Source organism: Amblyomma americanum, chromosome 5, assembly GCF_052857255.1.
Source record: "Amblyomma americanum isolate KBUSLIRL-KWMA chromosome 5, ASM5285725v1, whole genome shotgun sequence".
NCBI lineage: Eukaryota > Metazoa > Arthropoda > Arachnida > Ixodida > Ixodidae > Amblyomma > Amblyomma americanum.
The window spans coordinates 197,143,739-197,160,863 of record NC_135501.1 but is presented as its reverse complement, the minus strand read 5'-3'; the positions used below and the strand labels follow the sequence as shown (position 1 = coordinate 197,160,863).

The following is a 17,125-nucleotide window of genomic DNA, read 5'->3' as shown; positions in this document are numbered from 1 at the left end:
GTATGATGTACCGTCTTTGCCAAAGGTAACCGAGCCGAATGTGAGTGGGTGGGTAGCATGTACCATCTTTGCAAAAGTAATCGAGCCGAATGTCAGTGGGCGGGTAGCATGTACCATTTTTGAAAAAAGTAACCGAGCCGAAAGTAAGTGGGCGGGTAGCATGTACCGTCTTTGCCAAAAGTAACCGAGCCTAATGTAAGAGGGCGGGTAGCATGTACCATCATTGCCAAAAGTAACCGAGCCGAATGTGAGTGGGCGGGTAGCATGCACCATATTTACGAAAAGTAACCAAGCCGAATGTGAGTGGGCGGGTAGCATGTACAGTCTCTGCCAAAAAGTAACCGAGCAGAATGTGAGTGGGCGGGTAGCATGTAACGTCAGTGCCAAACGTAACCGAGCCGAATGTCAGTGGGCGGGTAGCATGTACCACCTTTGCCAAAAGGAACCGAGCTGAATGTGAGTGGGCGGGTATGCACCGTCTTTGCCAAAGGTAACCGAGCCGAATGTCAGTGGGTGGGTAGCATGTACCATCTTTGTCAAAAGTAACCGTGCCGAATGTCAGTAGGCGGGTAGCATGTATCGTCTTTGCCAAATGTAACCAAACCGAATGTCACTGGGCGGGTAGCGTGTGCCGTCGGTGCCAAAAGTAACCGAGCCGATTGTCAGTGGGCGGGTAGCATGTACTATCTTTGCCAAAAGTAACCGAGCTGAACGTGAGTGGGCGGGTAGCACGTACCGTCTTTGCCAAAAGTAACCGAGTCGAACATCAGTGGGCGGGTAGCATGTACCATCTTTGCCAAAAGTAACCGAGCCTAATGTTAGTGGGCAGGTAGCATGTACCATCTTTGCCAAAAGTAACCGAGCCGAATGTCAGTGGGCAGGTATGATGCACCGTCTTTGCCAAAGGTAACCGAGCCGAATGTCAGTGGGTGGGTAGCATGTACCATCTTTGCCAAAAGTATTCGAGCCGAATGTCAGTGGGCCGGTTGTACCGTCTTTGCCAAAAGTAACCGAGCAGTATGTCAGTGGGCGGGTACCATGTACCCTTGCTGACAATTGCATGTGCTTCCCTACGCAGATACCCGTGCCTTTAATCACTTCCAGCGGCTTAAATGTGCCCGTTGCCATGCTGTGCGTGGACAGGTTATTGCAGAAAATGCGGGCACCACGGAGCTTAATGTAGAGAGTGTCGCGTGCAATCAATTTATTGATTCTCGAGATGAATTCGGCAGCCCACGCAAAAGGACATACAGCGCCTTCTTCTATTAAGAGTGGCATTCCAAATAAGTGCTTCCTAGCAGCCTCGAGAGCAGTTTCTGCGGCGGGAACAAGTGATTTGAAAGGTAGACAGTATATCGTAGCCGTTTGATAGTTCTTTAGCTACAGAAGCGACGGATGTTCGATATGGCTTTAGTTTTAACTAGAAGAAGAAACGCCTTCTTCAAGGAGCCGCATAACTTACCCGCCCATCGAGGCAAGACGTAGCTTGCTTACCCAACCGGCAGTGGGCGTAGCCCGTCGTTTAGGCTGTTAATTCAGCCTTTTACAAAGCTGTACTTTCGCGTTACTCCAGTTCTTCAATAATTACACAAAATGCAACGAGGTACCAAGCATTGTGAACCGCCGAGAATGACGGCTCCTTACGTACGTAGATTCTCACTGCGGCGTCTTCTCCCTGTGTGTCCAGGCGGACCTCGGCTCACCCCTCTGCTCCCAATGATCTCGACATCGACGGCTTCCCCGCTACTGTCGTCTGCATCACACCAGGCCACAACAAAGAGTAATATAGTGCAGCGAACGTACACATTTGCAAAGCGGTTGCATGCGCCAAGTATAGCGTATCAGATATGCGCATGTGCAAAACGCTTCAACTGACCCATTGCTTGTTTAAGCTCATCATCAACAACAGCTTGACTATGCCCCATGCAGGGCAAAGGCCTCTCCCATGTCTCTTCAATTAAAGCTGTCCTTTGCCAGCTGCGCCCGCCCTATGCCTGCAACTATGCCGCCTACCCTATGACAGCAAACGTCGCACTGTGGGGAGGCGGTCAATGACGACTTTTTTTCGTTGAGTTGCAGAGCGAAGTCCCTAGGTATATACTGGGGACAGGTTTCCTTTTGTGCGGTTGATGTTGTTTGGCGTGGTTTGGATGTGCCAGGATTCGAGAAGGTGCCCACGAAGAATTGAAGAATGCTGTGGTTTCGAGATACGAGGACGCCCAAAACAGCAGGGAGTTTCTTTGTTCCACCTATAGCGTGAACTGAATATCAGGTTCTACGGAGTTGAAACGAGAAGCGAAATTTTGAATCTCAGATCTTTTGATGACTCCGAAGTTGTCGTGGACATACATGAAGAAAATGTTTGGTTTCGGGTAGAATGAGTTGAGGGCTCGTTGTTCGCTGTGAACAAAAAAATGGAAGTGGTTCACAACACCGTGTCATGGGACAAAGCTGGCCATGCGAAGTAAAGCTCCTTCTGAAGTTTTTCTGCTCCCATGCGTACTTATACATCCTTTGTAAAGGGAGTTTCCTCTTCTCCATGCAGCGCATCAGCGTTTCAAACCCGTAGATGGAGAGAGGCCCCCAAAAAGAGGGCGCCACTAAAAGGCTTAGAAGCATGTACCTTGGCCTCTTTATTATTGACAAAGCCCGTAGGTTCCTATGCCAAGGTTCGTGAGCCGACATGGCTCTTACGTGCCCAGTAATACTATAAAATAAACTATAGGTTCCGCATTCGGTAGACCTAGTATATAAGCTTAAGGCATTCAAGTTTTCTCTGATGACCCACACGATACCATTCTTGAAAAGCGGTTTTCATACCATCTATATTGTTTCCTTTCTGACGCAGCAATGATCAGGCGCCAAAATGATACATAGAACGAATTCTTGAAGTTCTGCATATTGTAACCGTTTGCCCATCTTTGTCGCTCACAGCACGGACGTTCGGTTCAGCAACAATCCGAGCTCGCTGGCTTATCTTAGGAGAAGCTGCCGCCGTTAGCAACCATGAGAATAACCAAAGCTCCCGCAAAGTGTTTGTGGTCATGACGTCATAAGCGTCTGTGAGCTATTACGGGAACTTAATATAGGTACTTGCACAGGTCATGGCCTACACCCTATGCCTCAACAGCAGCGTAACCACATCGTACTGCTTACTGTGGCAGCTACCGGAGCATCTAACAGACGACGGTCGAGGCTGCTGCCAAGCTAATCGTCTTGCATGCAATTTCTCGCCCTTGTTATCGTCCTTACCGGTGCCCAAAGTTTCGACGGAGACGAAGATGGTGAGTGCGATTAATCCGACCAGGAGCAGGGTGAGGATGATGGTCGTGATCCTGGCCTTTTTGTCGAAGTCCCTGCAAGATTAGCATTGAGCTTCGCTGTTCATTGCGTGCCCGCATCATGCAACGTGTCGCTTGACTTGGACTCAAAAAGGAGTGTGCGGCAGTGGGTAAAGCTTTAAATAATACATCCCTAGCTGCTACAGCAGGCCACACTGCCTTAGACTGTCGTTATAGCAGAGAATAGATATCTGCCATGCTGAGCCAGTAGCTGAACATTCTATTGTCGTGACCTGCGATGGCGCCTACTTGCTGCTATTTCTTCCGTATACGGGGTAAAAATACCCCCTACAACGCATAGGGTTGCCCCAGACAACGCGATTTGCCATTCAGTGTGCATGCAGCCGGAGAGATACTGTGATGGCTGTTAGAAGCTACTCTCTGTGGGCTTGTGACTGGTCCAAAACTTTGTCGGAAGCGTTTGGAATTCCATCTGCGCCAAGATTTCACAATATCCGCTACTACTTACTCTGTTTTACTGACTGAAAAGTAAGAAAAAAATTTACGTGCAGCTTTCGACAGTGTCTAGAAAGATGTTACCCTTATCAACGACGTCAAAAGGTCATGCTGCGCAAACAAAGGCCAGCGATAAAACATTCTGCTTTCACACTCACACGCTGCCCGACTTACCAGTTTTTAAGCGTTCGCATGCAGTATTTTACGTAACCCCAGTGATAATGGCAGACAGACTGGAAACTGCATGGGTCGAGACGTCTCATTAGCGCTTATGGTTTCTTTGTCGGGAGATGAAGCTATCATCGCTTCATCGAGAGATGAATGCTGTACTTACAAAAGCTGTTATCACACTCGTTGTATCCGGCACCTGAACGAGACAGAAACAAGGAATGCATGTAAATGTGAGGTTCACAGGATGAAGTCATGTTTGCCTCGGTAAAAAGTAAGCGCCACCTCCAGACATGTACAGAGATCATTTTCTACGTCTGTCATTAAGAACAATGTGTTGCGTCGATGCTTACCGAACACATTCAGTTCTAATTGACTTGATGCATTCCAGGAGCCGGTCATACTTACCTGCTGACGCTGATTCATATGGAGAGAGGGCATCAATGGGGGTCATGATTCCCGCGGATTTCGAAACGTCCCCTGAAAACAGAATACAAACACGAATGCCGGTGAAAGTAATATTCCTTGGTAGCTGTACGCCTCCAGATAAAGGGTCCTTGATCATTCTAAAGTAGGGAAGAGATTGTCAGCTGTGGAGGGGATCGCTTTGGGTTCGCGAGGGTGTGTGCGGTCGTATATGAATAAGGGAGTATGAATGATATATGGGCCACGGGCCCATTGACAATTATTATCTCGTGATGTTCAGTCACATGACCCTTTAATGTGACCATAGGTCACGTGACCGATATGTTTTGAAACCAAATGGTCACACGGTCGCATCACCAATTATGACGTCATTGATGGTCATGCGATGAGGATGTCGTTTAGTGCACACGAGTCGACAACCGCGCAACATGCCTTTAAAAGCGGGAGCTGTAAGACGTATCCACAAGTGAAAGGTACATCAAAGAATGTTTCCATATTTCTGGTCCTGTAGTGATATGTAGTGACTTTGATAGATCGAGTGAACTTGACTCATGTTTCTGTGAATGCACCCGTGGTACTGTTACCGAGAGCGCTATACGACTATAGATGGCACATTCTCTGCACCATCACAGCTCCGTTCTACAACCCTGTGCTGTAAAATTACCTCTAAGCTACAGGTCAAGCACAGTGCAACACTGGCTTACCACGACGCAAGCGATGACGTTATTCGACAAGAACAAACTCCCACTAAAACACTTCTTAAACTGAAATCCCTGCATTTTATAAGGTATCCTATACCAGTGATTCCCTGCGGAGTCTACCGTGTCGTCATGGTCGCAATAGTCCAGGGATTGGGGCAGCAGTATTAGCATAACAGTAGTATTACGTCTCTTGTCAAAAAAGGAACTTCAGTGGCATTGCTATTGCTGCCAACACTCACTGCTCACGAAATTTGAAGACTTTGACTACAGTTAAGCAATTTTTTGGCTGGAACCTAGTAATTTTTTTTACAGTGTCAGGAGGTTCATTACGACAACGATAACGGTGACAGCATTGACCATTCCCACAAACTGTATGTATTGCGCGCAGTTATCTTATTAAAAAGCGGCCCCTGCACGTGCCGCACGTCGATGAAATGAATGAAAGGCAGCACACCACCTGCAGCATTACTGCATGAGAAAGGAGGTTTGCATCTGGACATCAAGCAGTATAGTTTTCGAAAATAAGAAACCCGGGAGCCAAGTTAAGATCAGATGCTACGCTAGCTACATGTCTGAGTCGTTAAAGATCTAGAAGAGGGGGACATATGTATGTTAAGACAAACGTTGCAGTTGACGAATTTTGATTGGTTTGGATTGCCTGAGCGCCGACTTCGCACAGCACATGAAAAAAGTGGAGATCACACAACCTTACAGACACTAACATGTAAAACTGAACGAGTATGCTGTGCCCTCAGCCGGCAGAGTTTGCCGAAAATTTCCCTTATAGGCTGGCAATAATCACGTGACTCCCACAGGGGCAATCGAGCAGACGACACCTAGAAAGGCAATCACATGGTAATCTAAACATATCAGAATTCAACCTAAATGGTAACATGCACCCAAGAGAATTCGTAAATGATTCGCATAATTGTAACTCTGTGTTGTAACAAAACATGAAAGTCAATTGGTCTAGAGTTAAGAGTTTAAACCGCGCTTTCGGCCCCAATGAAACTTAGAATTCAGCCTAAAAGGTACCACGTTCCCATGGTAAACAAATAAGAGTCTGTCCTGGTTCTTTTGTTTTCATTAAATAACTGAAAAAGTTGCCTCAAGAATGGGAATTTGAAATGCCGGCGTCAGCGTCCTAAAACGCGGCGCTAAATATTTCGCACTAAAACCGACGGAATGAACCATTTATTTAAGCTTATCTCCATGGCTGTGGCCGTCAGGCGACTGCAGCCAGCCAATAAGACACTGCCGGCATTCTGTTTTTGGGGGATATTTTGCCGGCTGCAGGTAATATATCCCCTTCCAAGCAAATCTCGCCTCTCCAGATACGTCAACAATTAACAGCCACAAGCGGTTATTAGAAACACAGACATCGAGGTTGCCCTTGGTTCTCTCACCATCTTCGCCGGCTTCGTCGATGTCATTTCACCTAACTTGTCACCACGATTTGATAAAAAAGAGTGTAAATGTCCCCCAGACAATGATTATGGGCAGAGTTCGTAAACCTGCTTCTGGAGAAACGAAGAACTGCATTATGCCAGTGTCGTCCTAAGATGCCTTTGCCGAGGAAACCTCCTAAATGCACAAAAATAAGAGGACAGCGTTTCTTTCACCCGAACTGCAGAGTTGTGAGGTGAGGGCTGAGCTGATGGAAGGACTGTGGGATGCCGAGATCCTTGAGGTGGTACGGCGAAGGCTCTTCAAAGCTCGGAGATGCAGTCAAGTGGCGGGAGTGACGTCTGCGGCGAAGAAGAAGTCTGCGCTGGCAGGAACGACTCTGTCCGCGAGCTACTTCGTCCTCAGCGATCGCGAGCCAGCAACAATCGCGTTTCGAGGCATGACATGCTTGAAGAGAAGGAAGAACGCTTTTGATGCCATTCCCGATGCCCTAAATAAAATGAATCTATTGAGTCCATGCGAGAATATTTCGAGATCGGTCTAGCTTGTTGAGAGATATTGTGCATGCTGAAATTGGCGAAGAAACACATTGCCGCCTCCCGTCTCAGTGCTGGTGTACCAGTACTGTGCTCAACCAGCTGGCCAAACATGGCTTGTGGACAGAGATCTTCGTGAGGCCCTGGCCTGTGGGCTCTTATACAAGTAGGACCCCACTCCTGAGGTATTTTTGTTCTTTTCATAAAATAATATTCTTCCTACCTCTCCTCGTAATCGTCATCGGCGAGTCCTTTGCCTCCAAATTCACCATACCTATCTTCTGGACAGCCTTGCTTTTGTTACCTTTATATAACTTGCCGCAGTGATCACCATGCATGGCCCACCTGCCAAAGTCATACTCGTGATTTCTCGCTCACACCACCGATGCCGACAACGCAGACAAAACGAATGGTTTTTTAAACAAAGAAAATGGCGCAGTACTTGTCTCACAGCTCGGTGGACACCCGAACCGCGCCGTAAGGGAAGGGAGGAAGGTGGTAATGAAAGAAGAAAGAGAGGAGAGGAGGGTGTCGTACTGGAGGCCTCCGTAATAATTTAGACAACCTGGAGATATTAAACAATATAGCGTACACTGACATCGCACAGCACTTGGAGGCCTGTGCGTTTCGTCTACAGCGAAACGCGGAGGCCGCGGCAGAGTTCAGAACTGGGAACTCCGGCTCAGTAGCCTAGCGCCCTGACCCTTAACCAATGAGCATCCACGGCGGGTCATCAACCACTGAGAAAATTTCATCCGGTATCGTTAAGGAGAGGCCTCTTGTCTTGCGGCAAAATAAAAATAAAATGCTAAAATAAAAACTGGGTCCGTGTCTGCGAACTGATGTACAAAGAGAGCCCCAGGCCTCTGAGGGGACCATAGCCTCACACTCTTAAGGCGGAGCTTCAGTGTCACTCAGATTTTTTTCTTTTGCACGCGTTGTTTTCACAATGCTCAGTCATAAACCGGCATATCAGCGTACATTAATCAAGGTCACTCTCGAATAAGTATGCAAAAAGTTGGAGGACGCTTAAGCTTCACCTTAAAGAGGAACGTGATAACTTGTTGCAGCGCAGCCAGGGTATTACTCATGTACGCATCGGTATACATGAAGACTCTTCACGAAGTCAAAGACAACGCATTCACTAGGTCCTCTTTTATTCAGCTAGAACTAATGAGTCTTTGCAGCGTATTTGGCGAAGCAGGATGGTTGTACGGCACTGCGATGAAGATGCGCGGTCTCTACGAGATTACTTCAAGAAACGTATTTAAGCTGCTTGAAGTGTACAAATGAGCTATGTTTTGGAGATGAAGTTATGAATTTGATGGGAGGGTTGGGTTCCTTGAAACAGTTTTGATTTTCTCACGGGAGTGAAGCGCATGTCCGCCTTTATAATTGAGAGTGCAGCGAAGAACACACGTTTTTGACCTATTGTAAACTGTAAAAACAGGCAATAAAGAAAAAAAATGCCTCCACCATCTGGAAGACGAACTAACGAGCGTTGTCAGTTTGGTGGCTCAATCATGCGATGTATTGCCACGTGATAAGGCGATTTTCCATTACTCACGGCGAGCGGGCGCCTGCCGGATTGTGAGCTGCCGAGTGTTGACGTCACGGCCGCCATGTTAAGCCTAACCATAACTAAATATTAACCTCATTAGGCGGTATTGGCGTCTAACATGTTCTACTCAACGAACACGTTACGAATATGCCTTTAGTTAGATTATGATGTCATCGGTTAATTATAATCATCTAAGTTGAAGCATAACCATGACTAAATATTAAGTTCATTAGTTAATATTGGTGTATTACGTATTTTACACATCTAGAGGATTCCAAATATCTCATTTGATTTATGATACCTAATTACTAAGTTATAAGCTATTAAACAGTCACGTGACTAGTTAATTATGACGTCACACAATCAGTGACCTCACCAATCACCAATTCGATGTACTAATGAAGTCACCAATCACGGATTGGGTTGCTATATCGATTTACTATGGGTGTCGCAAACCTTGAATTCCTCTGGCTTGGAAAATTTCACGCCGAAGGGAGGTGGTAGCATACCCCCCAACTCGAGATACGTGATAAGAGCTCACGCTCTTAAGAGAGTCTTCGTAGCGTGTTCGGCGCCTGTTCGCCTCAAAATCTGAAAGGCTAGTTTCAATTAATATCTCCACATTTTTTTTTATTTGGAGGCTGTCGTGTTACAATGCCGACAACGCCGGCACCGGATTTTCTGCAACACGAACTGCTAGAAGTTCATTGTAAAGATGAAAATTTTCCGCCAAATCCGTTTGGCTCTCTACTTCCCGAGCAGAAAAAGTGCGTGGCTACTGCAGCGTTTATTCTCCGCTCTCACAACGCTACGGCCAGAAGGTGCACTTCCTGTCGGGATTCATACGGTCGCCTCGCTTGCAGGAGAACGCCTCTGCGAACTCGGGCATGTTTCGCAGGGGAACAATGCAGCGAGAACGCCCGTGCCAATAGAGTCCCCAGCCACGTCTAGTTCCTGGTCGTGTGGTACAGAACTTGAGGCAGTGAAAGATAAAGAAAGTCTGCTCGGCAGTGAGATCGACGCCTGGCACGACCTCAGTGCGCACATCGTCCGTTAGACTCCGGTAAGTGTCGTAAGCGAGCTGAATGCCCCCCCAATCGGCAACGCCTTCCGCATCCGTAAGTCCGTGATATGTCCTTCCACGTTCCTCTGATTCCGCCTGCAAGAGTAGATTTTATACTTTAAGCACTGAAAGCAAGAACGTATGTAAGTGCACATAATCCCTAGCGCATATTGCCAGGCGGAAGCCTCAAGGCAGCTACCGCAACTCATCGCTGTTAGAGCGCTCGGCTAATGAACCGGAGTAACCGGGTTCGAACGCCGCGGTCGCGTTTCATGGAGACGAGAAGCCAATGTGCTGTGCGATATCAGTGCACGTTGTGTCTTTGTTGTTTGTCTGCCTGCACGAAATATGAAAAGGAGAGTGAACGGGTCTGCCCACTGGCTCGAACTGAACCACAATCGCTGTCACGTGAAAACAATGAAGGAGTAGGAGAAAACTATTCTACTCTGCGGTTTTGGGACATCTTCTGAATTCGAACCCGATCGCGGTGGCTGCGTTTCGGTGGTGGCGAAACGCTAAAGTGCCCGTGCGCTGTGCGATGTCAGCGCAAGTTAAACATTCCCAGGTGGTCGAAATTATTCCAGAGCCCTCCACTACGGCACATTTTTCTTACTTCCTTCTTTCATTCCCTCCTTTATCCCTTCCCTTACGGCGCTGTTCAGGTGTCCGCCGATATGCGAGACAGATACTGGGCTATTTCCTTTCCCCCCAAAAAACCAATTTTCATTTTCACATTCATCTTCAGAGATGTTCTCTCCATGGTTGTATCCCCAGGAGTCTTCTCTGTCGAACTCGTCCAATTTTAATCAATGATCGGTGGCCATCAGTCCAGGGCTCCGTTAGCCACTGCCGCCCGTTGAGCTCGCTGTACCAGACCTTGTTGGTCTTCACAGTGGTCGCTGGACAGCAGAGTCTCCCATTGCTCCGCACTCGGGTTTTGTATTTTGGGGACCACGTCAATGTTTTGACAGTTCCATGTGATGTGCAGACAGAGGGGAGTTGAAAGATGTGAGAGAAAGATGAAAGAACAAACGCGCGTTGCAACAACCATGTCCGCCGAAGCCGGTTATTGTATACAGTATAGTACAACCACGTCCTTCTAAGCCGGTTATACTGTATAGGATAGCCGGCTTCGGCGGACGTGGTCGTTGCGACGCGTGGATGTTCTTTCGATCTTTCTCTCACATCTTTCAACTACCCTCTGTCTGCACATCGCATGGGCCTGTCATAACAATGACGTGGTAAGAGGCGCCGTAATGGAGGACTACCATCTGATGATCTTCAACGTGGAACTCAGGCGGGCTGGGGTATCCATAGAGAGCGCCTCTTTCTCTCTTTCTTCGTTCACTCCATCCTTCCTCTCTTCACCCGTCGGTAAAGCTTCTAAGACTGGTGGTGGTGAGAACATTTATAAGAAGGGACAGGAGGTATGTTTGGATCAGCCCGTTAGGGTCCGATCCTTACAAGCACTTGGAGGAGGTCCCTAGTTTGGGACCCCAGTGGCTATAGGTGTCTCTAACACTCTGAATGAGCTCATAGAAGGCGCCACGGTGTCGCAGCATCAAAGACTCTTAAAAAGCAAAACTGAAAGAAAAGTCATAAAGCGCTTGGGGTTCGAACCCTCGGAGTGTTCAAAGCGGACAAATAACGTACCTAGAGCAACTAGGAATATAGTCTAAAAATTCCACCGCTACCAAAGAACATGCATCCGGTATTCCACGAAGGTAGACGAAAAGACAGGGCTGTGGCCATACAGGCCAATTTCAAGGTAGATCCGATGTGCTCTACAAGGACGCTGCCGAATACGATAGGAAGGCAGCACACAGCGGTAGTGGCTCGTGAGAGTGGAGACCCGGTCTTGTGTTGCACCGTTAAATACTCAAGTGCAACTGAAGCAGAAGAAGTTGTCACTGCTCTGGCAATAACACAAAACGGTACAATGGTGATAGTTTGTGACACTAAGACAGCCATTGAGAATTATGATATCGGCTGAATCTCTGCTTCAGCCGCCAGAATTTCGAGAGAAGGGCAATTACCTCCAGAGCTAATCTCACTGATTTGGTCCCCGGCTCATCAGGACCTGTGGGGGAAAGAGAAGGCGCACGCGATCTACAGAGGGCTCACTTTGCGGTCGATATCCGCTGACCCGCCGCCTCCACGCGATGAACATCTCCCTTCGGGTGACGAACTCGCTACATTCCACGAAATCACTACTCATTATAAACTCGGTTGTAAGACCTATCTAAGAGCATATAAACTGCTGAGCAGAAAAGAGGAAATCGGGTGGAGGAAATTGGAAACCGGGATGTTTCCAAACCATCAACTATATAGTAAATGGCATCCGGAAGTCTTTAAACCTACATGAACGCACTGCAATAGCACTGCAGATCTAGTCCACGTCCACATGGTCTGGACCTGCCCTTTCTATATCGACCCGTATAGAAATGTACAATCCTGGGAGACCTTATTGCTCAGCCACGAATCAGAGGAGCAACACAAAGTCATCGGTCTCGCCCTGACCGCCGCAGAGTCCCAAGGGATTCCGGCCGATGGTTAGGCAAATGAATGGGGGTTTAGAATTAGTAAGGATTTTTAACGGCCACTGGTATCGCACAGCACACGGTCGCCTTTAGCGTTTCGCCTCCATCGAAACGCGGCCACCGCGGTCTGGTTCGAACCCGGTATACCCCGGATCAGCAGCCGAGCGACCTATCGCAGACCGGAAAAGCCCGGCTCCGTCTCATGATGACAGGCAGCGTAAAACGAGGGTGAGGGAGGGCCGATGAAATGAGGGTGAGGACATCGGAGGTCCAAGCAATATTACGATGTTAAGGTAAAGCCGAGGTAGGGCCAGATAGTTGTACAAAATGAGGGGGTAAGGGTGACCTATGGGGGGATTAAAATCAATAATGAGGGCATCTGCCCGCCACATGCTTAGGAAGATCGCAGTTTAATAATTCTTCTCCGTACATAACTTGAACCCACGGCACCATCACGCACGAGCCAACTGCTGTACCTAGTGAGTCAGCCGCAGTGGCCCAAGGATGGCGCTACGAGGCCGATTTCAATCAATAAATCATCATCAGTCCACTTACCGGACCAATATTCAGGACACCGCAATCATGCTCCGCCCGCAGCCTGGCATGGAAATTTATGGGTGCCACCTAGACCTAAATTTCAAGCGAATGTTTATTTTTGCTCCTAGAGCAAGCGGTGTCCTTCTAATGAGCGTCGTACTGAGTTGATTCCACAACTGTTTTATCCCACATTGGTAGATTTTTGACGGCGCACCATACTTTCCGGCTTCTACCGAAGAACCGACCTGCATACCTGAATGCGTCGAACAGCACTGATGGATACAAACCTGTTTGTAGGACTCACGGAGGCAGAGCACTTTCGAAATGTACTGCTGCATCGACGGTGTATCTTGTATGCCTTCCACTCGCTGTGAGGCTTCACGTCTGACGGAATATACATCGTACGCGTGCATCAGTTCGTGGCCGGTGATCTGCGAAAGTAGTTAGAAGGAAACTTCTTCAACAGAAACTAAAAGAATTACTGTTTACTCGGTAATTAGAAGCCGGGGACAAATTATGATTGGTATGAAATATACTTTATTGTCCCAAACCAAATTATCTGCTCTGAAGAAAGTCGTATTAAAGTCAACGTCCACTGATATATGACGCCGTGAGATTTCATAGGGGCAATTTTCTCTTCTCGAGGAAGTGTCCAGTCCAAAATAGAGCGAAAATTGAATCTTGCCGAGTTTTCAGAGACTTATGAACCCCAGGTGGCCGAAATTTCCGGAGCCTTTCACTACGGCGTCCCTCATAACCTGTGTCGCTAAGGGACGTTAAACCCCCATAAACCAAACCCAACAGAATTAGCGAGGAATCAAGAGAAATGTGTTCAATAAAGGTAATTTGTTTTGAATAAACGCAGATCAGTGTCACAGCAACGGAGAGCGCATACCTGACGACTAACGGAGATAAAAACAAGCTTGGGGCCTTCTCGGCCACGTCCCGGAGAAGAAAATGCGATAGCTTATGGAAGTTGGGCCACCCCCAAAGAGTGCCATGCACGTATGTGATAAGTTAACTACGGAACCTGGCTTGCGATGACTTTAATCAATTTTCTCTGCCAATTCAAAACCTAAAAGGCGCCTACTGTCATCTGGATGTGTGCTCCTAAAATTGTGTCACTCAAATGATTCAAAATTAGTTTTCTCAACGTAACAAAAGACAACGTTCTTCTAACTACGGATGAAAAAATTTCTCATGTGCGTTTTCGAAAAGAGTATAAACATGCTCATTTAGAAGATGTTTCCGTGAAGTGCACTTCGACTTAATAAAGGTCAGAGAATGCGGACTATTATTCGGCACCACGTGATCTACAGGCGCATAAACCGAACCTCTCTTTTGGGCGGCTTGTTAGGCGTTTCCGACGTCCCCTTGTACCTCTTTCCTTGTGTCTGATATTGCTTCGAGGCACACGGGGTTATGACGTCAGCCGAATCTACAAACGTACCTGTCCAATGCCTCCGTAGTTAACTGCTACCGGAGCCCCGTGGATGAAGATCGGCGGCTGTAGAATGCCGGCAAAAATGAGGATGCTTCTTTCGCTTACAGCGTAGAATGCGTTGACAGTAGCTGGGTCGAAGCTCACGTTGAACCGGCGCTGGAAGGCGCCCGTTGTCATCGCACGGCGCGCGGCCAGGTAGCCAGCAGTGAAGTTTGCGCCAACGTCTGGGAAGAATTCTGCACACACGTCGCGAAGAAGACGTACATTCATTGAAGCGTAAACGAAGAGAGGTACAAATTTTCGTTAAGGACATAGTTAATCGACATTAAAAAAATGAGTGGGTCGTTATTGAGTCGGAAAGAAGTTACTACAGGGGTTGCAACAAAATGCTGAAGGCTGTAAACATTTAAGCGTGTGATTTAGTATTTGATAAAAAGAGAAGCAGGAAAATAAGAACAGAGGGGCAGTAATGAGAACACAATTCACATAGTGTAACAGCAAAAAAATGCCGAAGGGTTACTGTTCCACACACACTGTACATCTACATCTTGAACGCGTGCATCCACAGAAGTAGACTCGGGGAGTGAGTTTTCTTCGGCGGTGACAAAGATTTGTCAACGTATTGCAGATATCGACACTTGATCAGGAAACAAAAAGATTAACTAAAGTTTATGTGGGTAACATACAAATATTTACAGCAAGGTACGGCAAAAAAGATGCATGGATCTGGCTAGCTAGGCATAGCTAAAGAAGTAAACCTCAAGTCATAGCTTAGAACAACGGAGTGGGCTTTCGGGCTCAGTTTTAAAACCTCGAGGTCCAGCCTACATTAGAATACCATCCAATCCCATTCAGTCACACAAGTCACATCCAATCACATCCAGTCAAGCGTCCACATGATTGGTCTCTTGCTGCATGCAACGCCCCTTTCAACTTTACAGGTACTAATAACTCTCCGCCGGGCATGTACCGCCGTTAGTACGTTTAACACGAACGCTCGATTTCGCTTCCTGCACTGATATTACAGCTCCTGAGCGCTGTGTCCGAGACCATGCTGCACGCTGTGTTTGCGGCGGTTGGAGACAGATCGTGTCCTGCTTCCAACTTAATATTGTCTCAGACTCAGGGGCCTACGCCCAGCTGCGCTAATGTCAGTGGAAGACACGCGCCCGAGCGTTCCTTTTAAGCGTGCTGACGGCGGTTTATACAAGAAAAAAGAGAGACCACTTAGATACAGCCGTACCCCCCTCCCCCCCAAAGTTCACACTGCACGCGGCAGCCTGTCTTTAGGAAGAAAGGGAAACAAACTTCAGCCCTTATAAAAATGTCCTATAGGCTTGCTGCGGGCTTCTCATAGGCTGTATTGCATTGCTATGGATATTTCCTTTTGCCTATTCATAGTCCGCGGTGTGTCCATAGACAAAACCCATTAAAATGCATGACCATAAATCTAAAGCTTGTCTATAGACTGCCTATAGGACTTGTATTGTCTGTAGACTGTCTATAGAATTTGTATTACCTTTGTATTGTCTATAGCACTGGTATTGTCTATAGACTAGTCTATAAGATATGTATATAGAAAGACTTCAGACTTTACACCAAGAAGTCGGATGTGTGCTAGCTTTTCACATTGTACTTTGCAACTGTTGCTTTTGCTTTCAATGCTGCTTACTTGCATTTGTGGGTGACTATTGGGTTTGGTTTTTCAAGGGTTTAATACGAACGCTTATTTTGTGAGAACGTGTTGGCAGCGACTTGCAGCATCTCTCGTGCACTGCAGTGAGTTCGCGGTCAACGTCGTCATAGCATATATCGTCCTCTGTTCGATCCCCCGCACGATTGTGGCTTGTGCCTTTCGCAAACGCTGCCGAGGTGACGAGTTAACGGCAAAATGGTGCCGACTGTTCCTGATGAGCGTGGGCCAGCTTCAAAGTGCCGTCCTGTGCGACTTCAGTGGTAAGAGGGTTAGGGTGGCCTAGCGAGAATTGCGGCTAGGCCTAAATGCAGCCTTAAGACTTAACAGTAGTGCACTATTTTACATGCATTCTAATGGGTGCTAACCCTACTTTGTCCCAGCCGGCGACAGCAGCGCCACCTCATTTTGCTTACGTAACTGATTGGGGTTTTTCTGTAGAAAAACAAGTTTACTTAAAAGTGCATGACCAAAAATCTATACGTTGTCCGTAGAATGTTTGTAGGTTTTATGGACAAAAGTCTATGCACAATGTATAGACTGTCTGAGGAAGTGGTTAGGGTAGATACAGCCTTTAACAGACGCTGGTAAATGGATACTGGATAGGCATACTGGCGCGTCGCGCGACATGCACTTACCGAAGTAGAAATCAATCAAGGACGCTGTCTCGAGCCCGTCCGGGTAGCCCATCAGGAACCATATATGCCGGGTAATTTCCTCCATCACGCAGAATAAGTCGTCCTGGACCCACTCGGCCGCCGCGAGCTTCGACTTCAGGGTTTTGAGGACATTGTTAGCAAGATGACTGGCGGCGTGCAGAGCGGAGAGCGGGACATCTTTGATGGAGAACCGAGACGGAGAACAGGTGTCAGACATGACGCGCCATCATGCAAAAACAAGTGAAAAACATGAAAGAAAAATTAAGTTCTTCGTCGCAACCTGCCTGCGAAGTTTCAAGGGAGCGTCCATGTCAAGATCGGAAACCAATGGTCTCCAAACGACTAATTCAGAGTGCACAGCATTTATCTGGCGATGTTGGAAATGCAAGGAGTAAAATTTTGGCGAAAAGGAAATCTTTGCGGAATGCCAGGGAACTTTAATACTGAAATGCGGATTTTTTATGCAATGTTCGGTTGCTGTTTGGGACATCACTATTTCTCGCATCACCATCAATTCTGGACAAAAGCTTTTTTTATCGAGAGCCAGTCTATGAACGCAATTTTAATATATATTGTAAGATTTCACTACACCA

General features: G+C 47.3%; 1 protein-coding gene and 1 pseudogene across 1 annotated transcript in view; one reads left to right on the top strand and one right to left on the bottom strand.

The window, feature by feature from the left end:
* Nucleotides 1-9,393: 9,393 nt before the first annotated feature.
* LOC144134493 (neprilysin-3-like) overlaps nt 9,394-17,125 on the bottom strand; it is a 31,622-nt gene continuing 23,890 nt past the window's right edge. The window contains exons 7-10 of the mRNA XM_077667401.1: nt 16,512-16,709; nt 14,187-14,416; nt 13,024-13,167; nt 9,394-9,755 (exon numbers count right to left, since the gene is read on the bottom strand). Of these exons, the coding sequence (XP_077523527.1) occupies nt 9,405-9,755; nt 13,024-13,167; nt 14,187-14,416; nt 16,512-16,709 (923 nt within the window). The 3' untranslated portion in view covers nt 9,394-9,404. The remainder of the gene's footprint in view (nt 9,756-13,023; nt 13,168-14,186; nt 14,417-16,511; nt 16,710-17,125) is intronic.
* LOC144133679 (uncharacterized) lies at nt 10,916-12,216 on the top strand (annotated as a pseudogene).